General features: G+C 33.9%; 1 protein-coding gene across 1 annotated transcript in view; it reads right to left on the bottom strand.

Annotated features, from left to right (window-relative positions):
• Nucleotides 1-2,053: 2,053 nt before the first annotated feature.
• Nucleotides 2,054-18,569, bottom strand: part of LOC107187104 — a 49,870-nt gene continuing 33,354 nt past the window's right edge. Inside the window, exons 3-6 of the mRNA XM_015575113.1 lie at nt 6,347-6,471; nt 4,948-5,241; nt 4,177-4,302; nt 2,054-2,246 (exon numbers count right to left, since the gene is read on the bottom strand). Coding sequence (XP_015430599.1) covers nt 2,054-2,246; nt 4,177-4,302; nt 4,948-5,241; nt 6,347-6,471 — 738 coding nt within the window. The remainder of the gene's footprint in view (nt 2,247-4,176; nt 4,303-4,947; nt 5,242-6,346; nt 6,472-18,569) is intronic.

An 18,569-nucleotide genomic window follows, 5' to 3' on the forward strand; every position in this document is an offset into this window, starting at 1 on the left:
AAAATTAAACGCAATCGCACCGAGTACGATAAAACGGTATTTAATTCGGAATTAAAGCTGATCTTGAAACGCATCTTCCACGAAATCGTTGAATTGGTCACGGATGTAGGGTCATCTGGTTAACATTCCTGTGACGACCACTGAAGGCATATTTTCTGCTCCGTTACTTTAATAGACACGTGGCGGATGTGCGTTCCATTGTTTCGCTCGTATGCTCGCTTTATCCGCTTAAATTAAGGGAGAAAAATAAAAACGACAATAAACAAGTACGGAGGACGAAACGCGAAGGTTGCGCGCCGAAGGAGCCTCTTTCCACTCGAAATTAATTATGTCACCCATAGGAGAGAGAGAGAGAGAAAAAAGACGCGTTGAAAATGCTGTGAAACGGGTTTCTCCTGTTTCCTGACATTCGATTCGTTCGATGGCTTGTCGCGTGAGAATTTAGGTGATACATTAACATTATTCGAGGGCGTCGAGTACGTGTACAATTACGTTTCCCCATTTCCTTTCACCGTAGGACTTTTTCTGCGGCACTGTGTTTTCATGTATACACACTGTTTTCACTTGACCAGTAAACTTTGACGAATCGAAACATAACTTATATTTAACTTCAACAACTAACCTTCTTTCAAAAGTCAAAGAGAAAACAGTTTGCGAGAGTTTAGAAGGGCAATTTAAATAAAACGGAATAAATTTCAACCGTTAAATGGACCGTGAATAGTGTTTAATAATAGGAGATGTAATTTTTTAACAGAAACAGAGCCAGCAGATTTCCTAATTTCATCTGAAAGGTAACATTTGGCGCTTACGATATTTTCTTATAGTTACTTAATCCACTCTTATCCTACTAACATCAATATTCCATTAACTTTTACTACTTACTTGTCTAACTGTTTATGCAGAATGATTATTTATATATCCAAACGACTTCCTTACTTGCTAACGTATTAGGTGAACACGTCTAATTAGCGCGGAAGCGATAGGCGTTCCCTCTAATATCTTCAAGCAGTATACTCCATAAATAACTAAAATTCTTGGCACCGGGTTACGTACGCCTGAATTAACCTTAAACGTAAAGATGAACGACTTTATTCAGGAGAACGGATCGAAATTAGTGATGGGCGATATTTATCAATAACTGTATATGTATATGGATATTTGCCTATTGATGTATTACTATTTTTTTTATCGATATTTTAGAAACTAATAATTACTGGTATCGATAATTTTTTTCAAAATAACGATAATTTTTACAAAACACAAAAATGCTTCAAAAGAAGAATAAATACATCGAGTAATTGCGACGTCAGTTCCATCTGAGAGATTGTTTTCTCAAACTGTATTAATTTTAACCGAAAAGAGAAACCGTTTATCTATACAAAACTTTCAACAATTATTATTTTCAATCTGCTTGTCTTTAGAAAATTGGAATTTTCTAATAATAAATAAATATTATCTGAAATGTAAATTACTTGTTTTCATTTCAATACTTTGAATCTTAATTTAAATAAAATCATTTCTTAATACTATGCAAAAGTTTTTCTTTTAGAAAATTCGTTTTGATCCAAAATGAAATTCTCTTGAATATATGTAGCTTATTTATTAATTAGTAAATTGATAGGACTTTCGTATCGATATTATGAATATCGATACTTTTTGAATAATATTTTTCGTGTATCGATATTTAACGCAAAAAATATATGTATATATGTATATGTATATCGATAACCATATTGGAACCAATATCGCACATCTCTAATTTAATCTGGAGAAGGGGGTGAAATTTGTGCCTGTATTAAACTAAACGTGTATCGTTGCACACGGGCAGAGGGAGTAAGAGTTTTGGCGGGAAAAATTGAATCCCCTCTCGCACAAACGCCATGCGAGAACACGGGGATACAAAACTGATCAACGATTCAACGGTAGCACGAATCCGTGCGTGGCACTGCAGTTCCTGTCGTGACAGCGATTGAATTTCAAATACGAGCATGGCAACTTAGGAAACACACTCGCTACCCCCTCCTATCCCTTCCACCCTTGGGTGCAGCAAGTTTCAATTTCGTGTGTTCGAGGTGGAAAATTTGTTAGCGACGGGGTCACATCTGCAAACGCAGCAAGAAGGAAAGAGGAACCAGTCCATGAAGATTCCTTTGCAGTCGTTGTCAGGGTCGTAGGCGAGTAATCTGTGCCATTTGTACTTCTGCTCGCAGCCGCAGTCGCCTGTGCAACGGTTCGTTTGTGTTTTCCTGTAACAGAGATGTTTTTTCTGCTGAGCGCTCCATTATTCATGTCTTCCGAGTATACTGTGGAAACTCTTTATCTGAATTAATGGAGAGTCTCGAGTGTTCGAGTAGGGATAGTTACGGAAAGCAGTAGCTCGATTTCCTTGTAATATGTATTTTACATTTTAGAAAGAATAATATTAGGTGTACCGGTAGGTAATACACTATATTTTGTGAAATACAATGTTTCATTTCGGGGAATGTTCGCTGCCATTTTGGAAGAAGAAAGGGGATAGAAGGATGTTTTAAATTTAAACTGTGTTACCAGATTATTAAAAAGAAATGGTGGATTACTTATTGGTACACCTAATACATGTAAAGATTTCTTTTTACTTAGGAGATCGGTGTTGCATCAACTGCTTGTATCGGTTATTAGTGGCAACCTGTGACGAATAGACTATTGTAATTTATATTATTTTATTGATTAGCTTTGTTTCTATGAGGATTGTAAGTATTTTGGTAATCTTATTAAGCTAAAGCAACGACTATTATCAAGACTGCAAATGCCAGGGTAAATGTATTATATATTTTTATTCAAATTATAAATTTACTATAATTCTAGGAAATTTTGTATAGTAAAATTAATGATAAACCATTTGTACAGTTTTACACACGTCCATCTGTTTCAATTTTTAATGCATTGCTGTACTTTAAATGTAGTGCTTACATAAGGTAAAGGAAAATCTTGAAGACGTTATAGTTAAAAAGAAATATACACTTTTTAGTGAAGGAAATATGTTCTTTCGTACAAATTACCTATTTTGCAAGGCTTTTATGACTGAATTAATATAAGCATTAGTATAACTGGAAAGGGGGTGATTCTAGATAAAAAAAGTAAGTCGAAAGTATAGAATAAAATTTTTTCATTTGAACCTCCGTTTTCGAGAAAATTGAACAGGATATGACTAGCGTGTCTGTTCGTTGCATTCCGTTTCTACTTACGCGTTTTAGATTAATTTTCAAAGTTGATTTTCTCGAAAACAGAGCTTCATACGAGAAAATTTTATTCTACATTCTTGACTTATTTTGTTTATGCAGAATCACCCACTTTTCGGTTGTACCATCAGTTACCGACCACCCTGTATATCTCTCACAAGGGAATATACTGAAGTGACAATCACCGATTTCGATGCAATTCTGTTAGAAAGTAGTTCTCATAACAATGTTTGACACGTATTTTTCTTTAGCTGCCATCATCCATGTTAAAGGGCTAAAAACAGCCCTCAACGTTAGGGCTGTGAAACATATTTGATTAAGTATCTCGAAAACTATTCGAGATAGAAAAACTGTTTAAATGACAGTATTGCGTATTTTTTTTATAAGGAATACCACCTATAGTATTAGAATCCAGAAGTATCTATTTATTTAAATAATACATTTAAAAAATAATATTTTTTGTTATTTTGTTGGATGTTAGTCATGATCGACGACATGACGTCGTGTTTTCGATATCATCAATATTTTCTTAACGACTCTTCATGTTTTTTTCATATTCCATACGGATCCTACTACTTATAGACGGGAATGTACATATACTTAGTGTTTAATTTTTGAGCATGCATTAACTCTTCGTGACCCCCGTTATTTTTACTACTACCGTCACCTCCCTGGGTTTTTTATGTTCAGACCTATTTTTTTTATCTTGTAGGCTACCAAAAATTTGAAAAAATTCAGAAATTCTTCCCCGGATCTCAGTCGGAGTTCTTAAATGTTTTTGTTAATAACAATACCGATGTTTCTATTGAGTTATTTGAGGGCTTGTGTCATAAAAGACCTAGAGGTGTTACGGAGAGTTAATGTCAGATTGTTATTGGTGCGATAAACGAATAACAGGATAAATACTAGATAGCAAAGTTTTCGTTTAGCACAGAATGGCGTTCAGAGATACACTTACGAGCAAACTTCCTGGTGAATGGCCTGTTCGAAATGCTGTGTATTTACGATCGCACGAATTTTACCAGCACTGTTACTGGCCCAATATGGAGTCACGATTTCCACTTTCGATTCGCATGCGTCAATTCTGCAAAAGATTCATTTTTACACATCGAATATTAACACCAACATTTATTTCTCTTTTCTATTAGAGTTTCAATAGAATAAAGTATCAAATAGAACTGAAGTACATGCACCGATTTAAGGAGATCTTTATGATAGAGGTGGTTCACATGTAGACACAGCGTAAAATTTTAAAGTTTAATATCTTAAAATCTATTGAAACTTTTACCAAACATTGTTTTCTACTGGTGGCAATTTAACCCTTACCTGGTGAGATCGGATCTAAGGAGTCTCATGAATATTGTTAGACTATTTTATTTTTACTCAATAATCAGATATGCTTGTTTATTTCGATGTTTTCTTACATAGGAATGTAAAGTTGTGTATAAGTAATAAGAATTCCATTTCACCAGTTAAAGGTTGAAGATACAATTTAAATCTATGCTTGTTTTTATTAATGATCGATTATTTTACTATTACATCAAGATATTCCCTCAGACATCTTTTGAAACGTTAAGAAAAAGAACTTTTACTTCTTAATTGATTGAAACTCGAAATAGGTCATTAGACATTTCTGTATGGTAAATTACACTACTATTAATTTACAATTTCTTTTAACAATACGGGTATTGAACAGAATAATTTGAAGTTCGTTAAGTTTTAAGAATACCTTCCAGTCTCGTTGTTACGATTCTTTCCAGGGGATTGCCTAGTGTTCCTGGTCTGTCTAACGTTCGCGAAGAACGAGTCACCGTTAGCCTCGATATCCGGCTCTAGCATATCCCGAAAACTAGGTCCACCGTCCGGGATATCGTGTTTTCTAGCTTCTCTGCTTTTTCTTCGTCTACGTGTCCGATGGCCGGGCTCCTTCGTCGGTGAACCGTATCCCGAGCTCATTTCGAAGTCGCCGTACATCCTCTTCATTAACGCTTTATTTTCGTCAATAAAACGCTCTATCCGTTCGCTAAAAACATTTTATTAGGTTGCTTTTATTAGGACAGTTTTATTCTGTTCCAAACGTTGCTCTGTCGCTCAAACTGAAAATCATTCACCAGTTTTCTTTCTAATGTATGTATTATATTTAACGTATATTATGACTAAAAATGTACGATTATACATAATAAGAAAAGAATCACGATATTTATAGACATATAAATGTATTACAATAATTTCACAAAAAAGGTGTACATTTAATATTTAATCGGAATGTTTTAAACTGTTCTAGTGGTACAGGTTTATTACTAACGGATTTCTTTAAATTTCTAGCATAATGAACTCTTTGTGTTTTTTTTATAAACAAAGCAATACGGTCCAATTCTGATTTATTATTTATTTTATATCGGTATTAGTTCAATTGCTTTTCCATCTGCGGCTTCATTATTCATTATGCAAGACAAGATTTTGATATTACAATATATTTTGAAATAAGTAATATGATTTGAATGTTTTTGAATTGATTGAAAACTTATTAATTCTGTAATTTATGTTTTATGAATATTATAAGGATAGAAATTAAACTGAACAATTTTCAGTGTCTGTTACGACACGTGAGTAGAAGCACATAGTTGAAAAAAAAGTTATACATATACATGTAAAAAAAATGATTAAACTTTCGTCATTTTTAATAGCTTGGGTAATAACTAATATGTTAAAATATATCTCAATACATTAAACAGACGACCATCACAAAACTGAAGGTGTCATTACATGTCACAAATATTATAATATTCTGAAACTATCTTCTACTATTATACTGTATTGTCACACACTAACAAACAATTTTTTTAGTAATAACTGAATTGAAAATGTAGAATGAGAGTAAATAAATTAAGTCTTATTGCATCGAAGTGTATTAGTATAACAGAACTTCCGAACTATTGAAAGTTGAACAAAATTGTAAATTCTAAATAATCACTATTGTAAGGGTCCAAAATAATTTAAGAAAACCAAAGAATCCGTAACGTTAGTTTTTATGTGACTTTTTGTTAAAGGCGTTTTATATTAACACAGAATAAAGAATTGTTAGACAATCGTTTCATAAATAATTACGTTCTTTTTACAATAATTACATTGGATATGCGTTCCCTGCGGTTGGACAAAACAGCTGATGATATTTCTTAATACACGGTACTCCACGCACCAAATCGCCCCTGAGTTCGACTCCCAAAGCAACCGAAAGCGCGGTCCAAAGGATCTGTAACAATAAAAAAAAAACATTGCATTTTAACAATCCATTTCATTTTACATCATACAATATCACACCCTAAGGGTATCTGTGGGTTTGACGCTTAAAAATGATCACAATTGTTTTGGAATTTTTTTTCTAACTAACTATAGAAGATATCTCGATGCAATTTTTGTGTTATATTAACCCATCTTTAGACACTAATTTCTCATTTTTATATAGTAATACAAAAAGTTGTATTTTTGTCATAGAAGATACTCCTTAAAAACGGTCGTTTGCAACGTGCAACATAGCACCTCGTTCAACCATTTGAAATCGAAAAATCAAATTGTTTTTTTTAAATTGGACCTAAAACTAGTGGACCTCCCACAAATATTTAGTACCTATTGATTATTTTTGTTTTGAATTGAACGAATTTGGTGTTAAAGATAGGCGAAAATGATAACTTTTTATTTAAACGCGCAACAATTTGGTTCTCACTTATTCTAAAAATTTGTAGGGCTTCATTATTTTTAGGTCTAATCTTTAAGAAACAATTTGAGTTTTCGATTTCAGACGATTGAATAAGTTTTTTGAAGACAGGTTGAATAAGAAAACAATCTTCTGTATGATTATATAAAAATGGGTAATTAGTGTCTAAAAATAGGTTAATAAAACGTAAAACAATGTTTCCAGATATCTTATACTGTGTATAGTTATTTAGAAAAAAATCACAAACCTTCCAGAACCTTACAGAAATACATTCCAACCAACTAGCCGCGGAGGTATACACAATCTGTATTGAAAGGAGACTAGTAAGGAGGCAATCTACTAACTTATACAATTTAAAAACAAATACAAACGAAACAATCATCCTGAGGTGGCATTTCATTGGAAATTGTCAGCCACATGATATACATATAACCCATAGAAGAATTTACCTAATGTCCAATGAACAAATTGCAAAGTAAGAATAAAAAATAAAAAAACAAACAGATATAAAAAAATACATTATACTAATATTTTGTTTCGTAGTTTAGAATACGTAGCCATATGAAAACAATGGGAATGAAAAGGTTAACGTCACCTTCTCCCACCACGAAAATCCAAGTCCGGGTACAAATGAGCCCAAGCACAGGCTATGATTAAATTTGTCCGCGTCGCGAAGCTTTCGATGTAAACTTCGCCCCGAACTACGGAGAGATTACCATAAGTCCGAAATAAGGATCCAAGATAAGACCGGAGTATCCTACGGGGTGTATAGTGGAAAAATCCTTGAAAGATAAACCAGCGACAGAGATCCGTGTGTATCTTACCGGGAAATTACGAGCCCGCGGGAATGCGGGCCAGACAGGAAAAAGGGATCGTTGATAAAACGATCCGGAGCCACGGATGAACGATCGATATCGGGCAACCACGCCTCGCGAAGGCGTACGTGGCCGTTTCAGAGTGTTATATTTGCATTGTACACGCGAGAAAGACGGTCGAAGAGACGCCGTTGGAAACGGTGTTGCATGCACCGAAACCGCGCGCAACCTATCGATGTCTCGATACCTCTCAGGTGAGGGCGCGGGTACCCATCCGCACCTACGTAACCCGGGCGAACGATAAGAAAGACCTGCCGCGCGGTGGTCCAGAATAAAAATTTTGCAACTCATACGATTACTTTTAGTTCAAAAAATAAAAAATTTTTAAACATATAATTATTATTTAAATGGAAGTAGATAAATGAACAAATTTTTAACGATCTGACGATCTCCTTTCGACGACGTCATCATTCGCTAGCAGTGTTCGCAATGTCTTGGGATGAAGGACCACCCCCTCACCGATTTCGACGATTTTTCAATATCTTGTAGAAATCAACATACCGAACAACTTTTTCCTTTCACGAAAATGTCGGTCGGTCCTAGTTTCCGGGATCTTCGTCAAAAACTGTCGGTACCATTACAGTGAAGGTAAAACTGCTGTTTAGAGGACCTTCCTGCGATGATCTTGACCTGGACATATGTTGTTGGTGACATCCTCCTAAGTGACTTTCAGAAGGTTTTTGCCGCCGGTCTTGATTTGTTAAAAAGTTATTAACGAAACAAAATTTGTCCGTTAATTCATGCTGGCAATAAGTAGAAACGGAATGCAATGTAAAAACGCGTGAGCCACGGAATCTTTGCTGATATTGAATCTCAAACTTGATCCTACGCACAGTATATCTTCAAGAGACGAGGTGAAATTATTCGTTAATTATTAGGTTTACGGCTAATGAAGGTCAGCACTTGTTTATTGAAAATTTAACGCTCTAATGTACCCCTCCAAACCATACATATTTTCTATAAGAAATTTGTCATACAATGCATACGTTAGAAGTTATTCAGGGTGAACAAGTTGCGTGGACCACCCTGTGTATGTCTATGGACAGGGCATACGCAAGCAACGCGCGTTGTCGAAGGCTCTTGAAAGGGTCGATTTTAATGGGTTGACGGGTAAGGAAGGCCTGAGTTATACGGGATTTTGGCTGCGCATGTTCGTGCTCGGTGTTGCACGTGTCTGGGCTTGCCTTAACAGTTATTCGAAATGAAGGTTCTTCATAACTGTTTCGAGAACCTAAATCGATATCATAACAATTTTCATGCCCTGCTGCCACGTGCCTTGACTGTTTCTAATCGTTGAGTGTGAATGCCTTCGAAAAATCCTAGATTGTAATTGATCGTGACCTGATCGTATCTTTGGTCGCTAGTGTGAATCAAGCTTAAACATGGCCCACGCGACCTCGTGATAGATGCTAGATGTCTATGAAAAAATAAGAAAGAAATAAATACACGATAAGAACACAACAGGTATATAAAACCGTGGCTTGGCAACGTGGTCGGGACACCCACCAGCAACCGCAAGGACGTTCGCAATAAGGAAACATAGTTGTTTTGTACGGAGACCGTTGCGTCGCGGGATGAATCAAAACGTGAGGAAACTGGGAAATTAATAACGAATTTTTGTAGAAACTGAAGGAATCAGTTATTACCTATTATATTCTTGGGTCTATCGCTCATGGATCTATTGGAAGTGTGATGTGGTGTGTGATTTTTAAACAGTGAGAGGGAGCAGCTCCTCCTTTTGTGAGTATATCCTGTAATTTTTGCGATTTAAAATTGATATAGCTATTATGGTGTGTTTTCAGTCTATGATTCTATATTGAAGAATTATTTTGAATTCCTAATAATAGTCCATCCTTAGACATCTGTTATTTCTCTATAGTTATTCTATCGTTATTCTTATATAGATCACTGGATTGCGAATATAATGCATTGAAATGAAACTTCTATCAAAAAATAACCAAAACTTCTACAGACCGAATAATATGTAAAAGCGAACACTGCGTGATTTCTTATGGGCAAATAAGAAAAAAAATATAGAATAAAATCTTGTCATTCTTGGCTTACTTTTCGAAAAAATCGAATTTGAAAATTCATCCGAACCGTGTGTATTTGTTAGGGTAGTAAGTAGAAACGGAATGCAATGATCAGACACGCTAGCCAAGTACCTATTCAATTGCACGCGTATCCAGCAGATATTCAAAGTCGATTTTATCGAAAACTAACCCGAGAGTGACAAAATTTTATTCTATGTTTTTTTCTTATTTTTTCATAAGGGATTACGTGGTGCCTAGTTTTATATATTATTCTGCCGGATTCTGTATACTTTGGACATAATGAACCTTTTTATCTGAAAAATTGATTTTTCTGTGAAGTAGCTAATGAAAGTGAATATTTGCATAAATATCTGCGGTCTACTGACCACCAGACTATGGATCGTATCTATGCACTTATAACACATACAAGTGTGTTTCGTGGAGTGAAATTAAAAATTTAATTAAGTTTGACACGTTGAATGCCATGGTGGTAACTGGTTTATATTTGTAACAGCAAGAACTTACACGCACGTATTTTATCACGATATTGTCACAAAATGATCAATGTAGGCAGATTTGCGTATCTATTTTATTTTTAGCTTAAGGGGGGAGTCTCGTGTGACAGCTTTAATAGTAAATGATATTCATGAATTTTTTGTAAAAAACTGTTGCTAGTATTGGATTGAAGTTTTTTGGGGATACAGGAGGACGTCTTCCAGCTGTCGAAAATATTTTTTTTATGCCGATAGTTTTTAGAGTTGATTAATTAATGTACATAGAAGCTTGTCATCCTCTTCGACGATTTAACTCCTATTGACGTACACTATAGCACCTGTCATAGCAATCTCATCGCAAAAAAGCATAAATTTTCGTAAAGTTAAATAGTTAACGCTAGGATTGAACCAAACTAAAAAATATGAAAAATTGGAAAAGTTATAGTGTTTGAAAAAAAATTAGCTTTTTTTCACTGAATGTATTTTAGCTTTATATCGATGAAAAAAATGTTATAAATAAAAATTATACTTAATATTTGTAGTTCAGTATCTGGAAAAATGTGTAACGAATAGAATGAGCTATGTCTGAAATTGTTCACTTAATTAGTTTTTGAGTCATCGTGTACGCCAATTTCAAAAACATAGTTTTGAGAAAAACGCGTCTAAAGTTATGTCCCTTGCCGTTCTGCACTGTAGCGCGACACATTGAACAGACTATTGTACCTGTGACAAATTATGCCTTTGTTTTATGTAAAAAAAAATTTTTTTTGTTTTTATCTGTTACACGAGAATCACGTCTTAAGAAAATCTTTGCATGAATTTTCATGTTATTTCTTGAATAATATTTTATAAAGCTGTGTATTCGTATACATGTAGGTACAATTGCAGTACATGTATTGGTCACTGAGATCACAGTTATCATCGAAAAACTTTATAAACTGACGTGGCCATAAAAGTTCGGTCCTTATATTCATTATAAATACGTCACAAATTCTTTATTGTACGAGTTAATGAATTGACATATTTTTTAACACGAAATAACACGAGAAGTCAAAAACAACTTTATTGCACATCTAATCGATAGAACTAATCAGTTGGAATTAATGTCTGATTGTGAGTTCACATAAAGCTTAAGTGTTTTATAATGATAAACTCTTTCACTAAGAGAACTTGTTTATTATGAATAGTTATGAATTAAGTTAAAAGTAAAACAAGTGAAATATATAAAAATTTTATTCAATGTAATAACAATTTTATGTTTTGCACACCTGTATTGGCTATAATGATACATTCAAAAAATCGCATAAATTATATTACAATTTTAATAGACTTTAAGCCAACTTTCAGAGTTCAACTTTATATTGTAAAATAAACTGGAGAATAAATTATTACCGTCCAAAGTTTAGAGTTACAACTGCAATATTCTATTACAAATTTCGTAATAATGAAACGAAATAATGGTTGTATCTTCCCTGGGGCTCTACAACCTTCTTCCTTTGAATCCTCAAGAACATACTTTTCTTTTAATGAGGTACAAAACGAAGTACAAAGCCACATACTTGCAGTTTTAATGACACGTGACCGCAATCTGGCGTGTTAAGACAGGGAAAAAATAGCTTTTGCAGTTGTAAAGACACACAATTAGGAACAATACATTTCAGATGAAATCTTAAAAGAAATCTTGAGGGATAAGAGGTACGTACGTACGTATAAGGTATACGTATACAAATGATAGTATGTATATTTTGATAGAGCGTATAACTTATTAAATAAATGATATTTCATCAAGTTATGATGTCAGGAATTTATAAAAACTTACTTTTGTAGTGATGAACTTAGAGGCACCATAACAAGCCTAAACGCTAACAAAATGAAAACCGAATGTATGATATATTTTAGATTTAACAGACTTGGCCATACTATTACTTTAACAGCGATAGAATATTCGAAATACAAACAACTCCATGGTTCCCCAGAAATGGAAGAAAGCACAAAGGTTACTAACATGCAATTTTACGAAATCAATAAATGGCTTCGAAAATTATGGTGTATTTTATCAAACCTCAATATACACCTTGTACACGGTGCACATACCACTAGGTGTCTGTTGTAAAATTTTGACCGTTTTAGATTAACTTTGACGAAAGTTGCGTTCAAAAAACCTAAAGGTGATGATTAGAGACACGTATTTTTAACATATTGCGATAGATGCTAAATAAATGCTTTAATTCAGAAAAGACTCTAAAACATGCGAAATTCGTAAAATATGGGAATAAATTCTAAAATCAGAAAAAAATTTACAATTTTGTACTTTTAAAAAAAAAGTATATCCTAAGAAATAATATACTTTTGTTTACATTATTAACAGATAGTTACTCAACCCTTAGAAGGGTATGTAAATTTTATTCAATAACTTGTAGCAAATATAAAAACTAGTATAAAACCCGATGTACTGTAATTGTTAATGGCAACAAAAATTAAATATGAGTTTGTGCTGCTATAAAATCAATTTGGGGTCCTGTAAATAGTGTGGACGCAGAAAGATTTTTTAATAAATACAATTTAGTCGTATCTGCTCGTCGCATTAATTTAGAAGAGTTGTCTGTAGAAACATGCTATATGTTTAGCTTTAATAAATTTCAAATTAATGTTATATTTTATTTCTATTTTCATTTTTCAATTCTGTATTTTTCTATATTGCTATTTCTTAATTCGTGTCACGTATTGCCATGATTTTGTATTACTTTTTAATTGTCATGTTAGCTTATAAATTGTATTTATATTATTCTATATAATTATAGAATTTATTAATTGTGTTCATAATTATTGACATTGATCTTTATTTTGAAATTTATGTCTAATGAAAATAAACGTTAAATAGATGCTAATTTAAATATTTTCACGGCTACAAAACGCTAGAATGAAAAATCAAAATGCTAAAATTGGTAAAAAAAGGTGCTAAAAATACGTGTCTCTAGTGATGATATACTTATCACCAGTATTCTAGTACTCGGTAAGTTGGTCGTGATCTAAGTACACGATTCGTGGATCAACGACGTAACTGTGGACAATGTGATGTTTAGGGAGTCTATGCAGGCATATCGATTGCAAAACAGATTTACGTTAGGTGATTTACAGTTTACCGGAGAGTCCTCTAATTAGCGCTCGCCACCGGAAGCTTCGGACTCATTAGCTTAACAGATTTCGTGCACGCTCGTGCCTTCGGGCACGTGACAACAGCTCGAGGCGAAGTTGTGTAGATACGTATTCATTATGTTTGGCCTCTTTCGATCTAACCTTCTTTTAATTTGTCTTAAGTACTCTTTCACGCTCTGATCGAAAAATGTTCAGTAACGAGAAGACTGAAACAAAAATTAAATTATCTAGTCTATGAGCGAAGGACATTTTTTTTCGTTGCATATCATTTTTCATTGACCAAAAACGAGCGACGTTTTCGTCAAAAATCGTAATTTTGCCTTAAAACCTTCGCCATTTTCTCGTGAATTAATATATCGGAAAGTCCTTTCTTCAAAGACTCGATAATTTAGTATAGTAAGTAAATTTTTTGGAATTTTTAATTTCAGATGATCCAGTACCGAGCAGCGGTGATCACCGCAAAACACCTTCTTTGAGAGGACCTCTGAGAGGTCGGTCACAATTTCGTTGTTGGTAAATATTTTTAAATAAAAATCTTGTGAGACAGGTACTCCCTAAAATATACTATTTCCAATACAAAAATATTTTTTCAAAAAGGTCTTACGGTTTTTAAGAAAAGAATACCCAAAAATCACTCCCTTAATTTTAATCCAGGAACAATTATTCAGAATTATTGTTGCTATTCGACAAATAATAAACAGTCTTCCATTTGTGACTTGGAAATTGTACTAAAATGAAAATTTTGTCTTATTTTCTTGTAATTTACCAAAAATATTGACGATATACCCAATACTTTCTGAGAGAATAACTTATAATTACACTACAAATTTTATGCACTTATAGAAAATACAAATATTTAAAATTTAATATGGCAAAAAATTCAGTGGGGTGTTATTACATTTTTATTTTATCGTGCACGTGACTACCTACTCTTAATGATGAGACTAAACTTCTTTTCAATCGCCTTCTTTCGTAAATTACTCTCTGAAAGCGTGACTTTACATAAACGTCCGCAGTTTCTAATAATATATACTTTATGAAACCTCCTGTACACTCATGTCAACATTTTAAAATTAACTTTCTATTAGGAGGTCGTAAATTATACTCGATACTGTACCAAAGTAACTGTAGTGTGTAATTAATTTTCACTATGTTTCATGTTTTTCCTCGGGGTCGCTGGGTATTGTTCGCGGTTAACGTCTCCGAGGTTCGTACAATTGCGGAATTGTCGATCTATAACCGGAAGTCGGCTCCATTAACGATCGTCATCCTACACTCACGTCTCCATTCAGCAGTTGGTAGGCGTCATTCACAAGCCCGAGACGAGGATCGTTATACACACGAGAGAAGTATGATCAACGTGATGCTTTTGCCGCCAATGAAATTAATCATTCTGCGTATCTACGCGAATTAATCAGGAGATCTCTAGTATGAATTGAATTCAACGATTGGCTTGCACGTCACCGACTTGTAACTGAAATAAACCAATCAATATTGGTTTTGAATTGTTATAGGGATGATTGACACACTTAAGAGGTTTTAAAACTATTAAAGTCGAATTTTAAATGATAATAATGTTAATAAATATGTGGCACGTTAAAATTAAATATTTTAATAAGTATTAGTACCTTTTTATAACGTGCAGATTTCAATTTGAAAGTTTTAGGAATAATTATGCTGAGAACTGAGAAGTAAGATGAAAATAACTAACTTTACATTTAATTATTGCTTTACATATATGTGAGTCTTATGGATTATGGCATTTTAGCCAAATGAAAACTGCAATTTCTATTAAAAGAAGAACTCCTAAAATATTTAATACTGCAGCTGCTATATGGTCTAGTGTTGTTTAAATGTTAACTTAGAATTTAAATGAATAATTTTAAGAAATTTTTCTTTTACACGGACTTCGGAATTTCCGAATTTGCCAGCGCTACATTTTAAATAAATCCCACGAGCCTGATAATAATACATTATTAATAACTACTAATTCCTTAAATTACCCCTATCCCTCAAAAGTAGGAGGCTTCGTTTCAAAATTAACGAAGGAGCAATATATTGTTTTACAAAGATCGAATGAAACTTATGTAGTCTTATGGAGGTATATTAGTTTTTTAAATCTTTATAGAATAACATTTTCCTCCTTCCTTAATATGAAACCTGATCTCATATTCTCTGCCAGGAATGAAGCATTGACACGACGATAAATAAAACGCTTAATCTATTTTATATTATAATAAACGCTCAATTCATTTAAGCGAATAAACAAGTGCCGTATTCTTAAATTTACATGTCACAACCGCTACACGTTTTTACAATATTAATTTATAATGGATAAATATTGAAACTACTCGTGCAGAATAATGAAGCCATAAGTCAAAGTACCTACTACTGAATGAATATTACAATACAAAAACAACTAAATTAAGTTATTAAAATAAGCAAATTATTAAAAATTGATTTTTTCAATTCCTCGTTTCATATTCAAACAATTTTCGCTCCATTTGTTAGAAATTGTTCATTTACTGGCTAATGTTCATTCACTAGTGATATCTGTTTTTTTTTCTATTTAATTTAATTAAATATATTCTCCAATTTTTCAAATTGAAATCTGTACGTTATAAAAACGTATAGTAGATATTAAAAAATCTACTTATCATGTGCAAAAGGTTCATTAATATTATTATCATTTAAAAATCGGCTTTAATTGTTACAAAATCTCTTAAGTGCTTATTCATTGGTGCGGAAAACCCTACACGTGTTTCATCACCGTTGAATTCTTCATACGCAGTAAAGTCGAATTATCGATCGTTTCATATCGACCAATTGTGTATTAGAAAATTATGTAACCTCCTGTCTTAACGTGTTGATCACACCTTACGAGCATGAAGGGTCCATTCTGGTATCGATTTTGTAGTCATCCGTATTTAAACGATCACGTGAAAGCGTCGGGATCGCCAGCGGGATTGTGTAAGGATCATTATAAAATTAAATTAATTACTTGACGCAATTAAGATTTGGCGCATTTCACAGCATACCGCGATAAGAAAAGAACGTTCGTCCCGTCTGAACGTGTCTCGATTGAATTCCTTGAAAAACTTCCGGGCGTTCACCAAAGTCAACCAAGTGTTTTTTTCCACTATACACTCCGTTTGAAAAGCAGGAAATCGTTATATACCCAGGAGACACGAATCTGTGTTGCGCTGTAATTCCATGAATTTCACGGTTTCCATTGCGACATTGTCGGGATTACGAGTGTACCACCCGTCCCATTCGTATATCGTAGACGTAATGGCGCCACTGAAACGACAGTTAGCCTAATCCATTTTAATGATTGCTGCTGAAACGGCTCGGGGCGAATATACGCGTCTTCCCAGCTATGATACTGTTTAAGATGATGGTACCGAGGTTTTTATGTAGTGAACTAGTACAGTTAATCCTCGATGAGTGTTCGGAAACGCCTCGGCATTGACAAGGAGAGGTTTCCACGTGTAATGCTAACTTTTTAACGAGGTGTAACACAGTGACAGAGCTTTGAATTCTGAAGCCAATGATATTTGCTTCGGCGGTATATGACTATTAGTTTATGAAATATTTAATGTTCACTGCCCGGGAAGTCTTTAAACACTTATCGAGGATTTACTGTAGTTGTGCATTCAAGGAGACACAGTATGAGTATGAGCCTTTTACAGGCCAAAATGACTAATCCGATTTTCTGAATTTTTTTGAAGTTTAGTTCCAAAGCACTTGACTGGTGCTTAACCTTTTATATTTAACCGTCAGAAACCCCACCCCATCTCAGCACACGCAAACACAACACTAGTGTGAATTGGGGTTTTGAATTCCTGATGATTAAGAACTTGAAGAGAATAAAAGTAAATTGAACTCGTATGATATTTTCTAAGGTAAAAGTTCCTCAGTAATTCAATGGTAATAATTGCAAAAGTTAGAAATAATTTTTTAACTATAAAATTTTGTTGACGAAACAATATTTCGCTGGTGCAAATTTGCACCAGTGTGAGATCTCTGGGTTAAAATAAATTTTAAATATAAATTTTGCGGAGTAATTCATTTGAACGGCTTATATACGGGGTGTGCAGCAAACATTGCATCAAATTGAAAACTATACAACTAGTTTGAATCGAATCGAACTTTAAGAACCTGCATTAATTGACGGATATAACGAAAAAGTGAATTGTACGTGGATCTACCAATAATTCTGGTGTCTGTAAAAGAGATGGGCAAACTAATTATCTAAATAAAGAGTTTCGAATAACGAATAAAAGATCAAAAAATATTTCGTCATTTTTAATTGTTTAAACGTGGAAATTTCAATTCTTATAATAAAATAATACTTCTTTATGGATGGATCGGCATTTGTCGAACAATTATTTAATCTCATTAACTGTTTAAAGCTCAGAACGACACCCTTAGGAACTACTGTTTTTCACGGTGTATTTCGTGTTGGTTCGGTGTATTCGGTGTAATTCGTGTCTTATTCGAATAAAATTATGCCCAACTCTGGTCTGTAACAAGTGCTCAGCACGTTCGATATTCATTTTAACACTTAGTCACTCATCTCAAAGATGAATCTGAATTTTTATTTCGCTAGTACAATCTAGTCGAGAATTTTAAAAGCTTCTATCGTTTGAGCATCCTTCAACTGACATTGTGAGGCACACTATTTCTAAAATGATAATGGAAAGTGTTATTCGGTTAGTTATTAAAAGTGTTACAAAGTAGTTGTCGGATCATTCATCTCTGAGACGAGTTATCTCTAGTTAAGGGTTAATAGTGTTTGAAGGATACTATGTTGCGTATAAATGATCTACACAATGATTCGGCTAAGTCTTTATTTGTGTTATAAACAGACAAGATTCGTTCACGAACTGCTCTCGCTGTCGTCGGTAAAACAAGTGTCCTCCTCGACGCTTCGTCTTTCCGAGGAGCTCGTCAAAACCCCGGAAGTTATCCTAATTGGTTAATGTAGCGCGTCGGCATTAACCAATCAGGCGCTTCCTAATCGTCCAATCACGCCACCTATTCCTTGCGCCCTTAGCGCGCTTCCTTCGGAACAG

This window comes from Dufourea novaeangliae, unplaced genomic scaffold (genome assembly GCF_001272555.1).
Source record: "Dufourea novaeangliae isolate 0120121106 unplaced genomic scaffold, ASM127255v1 scaffold106, whole genome shotgun sequence".
Taxonomy (NCBI): Eukaryota; Metazoa; Arthropoda; class Insecta; order Hymenoptera; family Halictidae; genus Dufourea; species Dufourea novaeangliae.